Source organism: Nestor notabilis, unplaced genomic scaffold (genome assembly GCF_000696875.1).
Source record: "Nestor notabilis isolate BGI_N333 unplaced genomic scaffold, ASM69687v1 scaffold5914, whole genome shotgun sequence".
In the NCBI taxonomy this organism is placed as follows: domain Eukaryota; kingdom Metazoa; phylum Chordata; class Aves; order Psittaciformes; family Psittacidae; genus Nestor; species Nestor notabilis.
In genome coordinates, this window is record NW_009925054.1 from 19,098 (window position 1) to 21,806 (window position 2,709).

The 2,709-nt window shown below is 39.3% G+C and overlaps 1 protein-coding gene across 1 annotated transcript; it reads right to left on the reverse strand.

Moving 5' to 3' along the window:
- Positions 1–291: 291 nt before the first annotated feature.
- Positions 292–1,634, reverse strand: LPAR4 (lysophosphatidic acid receptor 4). The gene has a single exon (XM_010012867.1). The coding sequence runs from the start codon at positions 1,501–1,503 to the stop codon at positions 457–459; it is 1,047 nt and encodes a 348-aa protein (XP_010011169.1). The 5' UTR covers positions 1,504–1,634; the 3' UTR covers positions 292–456.
- Positions 1,635–2,709: the final 1,075 nt, after the last annotated feature.

Here is a 2,709-nt window from a genome sequence, read left to right on the forward strand (position 1 = left end):
TTTTATTATGTGTTTAAAAGCAAATGTACATATTGTGTGAAGTTATTGTGTTAACATATGATGATGCATCTCCAGAAGGCATGAAATATTGGCAGATACTACTAAGAAAATTAAATTTTCTATTTCCCAACTGGTCCCATGTAAACTGCTGGGGGACAAAAATGCCAAATGTTGGCATGTTCTGATTAAAGAAGCTATTCTGGTCCCTTCTCAGTTGGCACATATGTTATCTATCCATGATCTCCAAAGGGAGATCCATTGGGATTTTTTTATATTTCATATTCAGCTATTGTGCGTGATGGGACCATCCCAGTGTAAGGATTTGTCTACCTGTGTAGTTAATCTCCCAGCAACTTCATTCACACCATGTGTGAACCCACATATTCTAAAACAACTATTTCACACATGGTATTAATCAAAAGTTAATGGGGGAGAACTCAATGTGTAAACATTTTACTAGAAATGTGATTCAGATATTGGGTCTCCTCCATTTGTAATAGCCTGGTCACTTATTTCATCCTGTGGTGCTGGTAGTGCAGTCTTTGTCAAAGGTGTCTCAGTCTTGAAAAGAGAATCCATTTTTATCTGGGTCTTTATGTTGAAGGACTTCTGGAAGGATTCTGATGTGAAGTAATAGATGAATGGGTCAAAGCAGCAGTTCATTGTTGCAATGCACAGTGTGATTGGGTACATTGTCCTTGCAAACCTCTCCAAGGAGCAATTTGCTATTGCTTGGGAACGCACAAGAGCGTACAAGAAAAGTATGGAATTGTAAGGCACAAAGCACACAACAAAAATGGCCACGTGCACAATGATCATTTTCAATACTTTCTCTTTGTTTGTCCCAATCTGAGACAAGGTGGCAGGTTTCCGGAGAGTCCTGAGAACTAAAGAAGAGCATGTAAGGTTGAGTAGCAAAGGAATTATGAATCCTACCACTTCAATAAATATAGTGATCTTAGACAGATAGGTTTTCCAGATACGCTTGGAAAAACCTTCAAAGCAGGTTGTGCTGGTGTTGGAAATGTTGGTTGTGGAGAACAATGAGGCTGAAATTCCACCGCTGAGGACCAGTATCCAAACACCAGCACAGACTATGGCAGAATTTCTCCTGGTCCTAATGGTGCGAGATCGGAATGGATAGACAATAGCAAGGAAACGGTCGACACTAATGCAGGTGAGGAACAGCATGCTCCCATAGATGTTAGTGAGAAATGCTGTACCGGAGATCTTGCACAGGCTATCTCCAAAAGGCCAGTGCCTGTTGAAATTATAAAAAATTTTAAAAGGCAACGTGAACACAAAAAGCAAATCTGAAACAGCCAAGTTTGTCATGAAAATGGCTGTTTCACTTCGCATTTTCATTCGAAAGCAGAAAACAAAGAGGGAGGCACAGTTAGTAATCAAACCAAGGATGAAGACCACGCTGTACACAGCTCCATACAAGTTGTACTTAAAGGAATCATCTGTCAAACAGGTATGATTGTTGCTGTGGTTTCCCATGCCAAGTTTGTGACGTGTTTCCAAAGAACTTCAAAGTCTACTTCAGTGACATCCATAAAATAAGGCTGTGATCTCTTCTCTTCCTGAAGAAACACATTCCAGGAAGGTTGCTTCACACCTTGCTACCATGTCTCTGTCACAAGTCCTTTTGCCCTAAAGGAGAAAAATGGATACCATCAGTCTTGGAACGTACCATCACCTGAAGTAGCTGTACAAGAGAACATGTGCTCTTTCCTTTCCAAACAAATATATGCAAACAGGACCAATTAGTTTTCAAGGTGGTCTTTATAAATTCCGCTATTATTGGGGTTTTCAAAGCTAAACTCAGCAGTTACTGTATTCAACTTTTCCTTTCCTTCCCCCATCTGTCCCTCATCCTCCTATTGGAGGGAGAGCAATTATTAATTCCAACTTTCCGCTTGGAAAGATTTTTCTTTAAAATTTGAGATGGAATTGGCCCAGTATGTTTGGAAAGAAATGAAATCTTACAAAATTGCCCAGGTATAGAACCAAAGAGTTTGAAACATTCACCTGATCTTGTAACAAGAAGAGAAAGAAACCAGAAGTTTTAGTGTCTGCTTTTAACTGTGAAGAAATGGAAATTCTATGGTCTTTTTCAACTTTTTTTTTTTTTAATGCAAAAGTTTTAAGCCCCAAACCTATGTTAACGATGTGCTGCTTTTACCATTTTTCTACTTGAAAATGGGAGCATCCTTACACATGTTTTCACTTTGAAAAACTGAAATGTATTTCAGAAATGTTTTCCAAAATTACTTTCCAAAGTTATGCTTGCCATTTCAGGAAAATATTGTGCTTTCCCTCCCTCTCTCTCTCCCACCCATCCCCAACCCCCACCTGAAATTTCTGCAAAAATGGCATTACTTTCAAAAGGACTCCTTTTTTGCAAATGTAAAATGCATTGCAGAAAGGACTTCCGAAAGCTGCACTGATTCATTTCTACTCTGTCAATGTTCAGAACCTGAAATTTGGGAATGTCGTAAACTACACTCTTGTAACAATTTCTCCCAATTCAGCAAGCTTTAGAGAAGCGTAGAGTTGAAGCAAGCACACTGTTGCAAGAAAATGCTTCTTGAACTATCGTGATGTTCTCTTATTGCTGTTGTAAGTATTGTTTTCAAAGTCTAAACAGGCGGATTGGAGGAGACAAGTCCTCCCTCATTGGAGCAAGGAGGGTTTGTGAGTTGG

Excerpts from the sequence above, each read along its gene's own strand:
- LPAR4 (XM_010012867.1), bottom strand. The coding sequence starts at position 1,503 with ATGGGAAACCACAGCAACAATCATACCTGTTTGACAGATGATTCCTTT.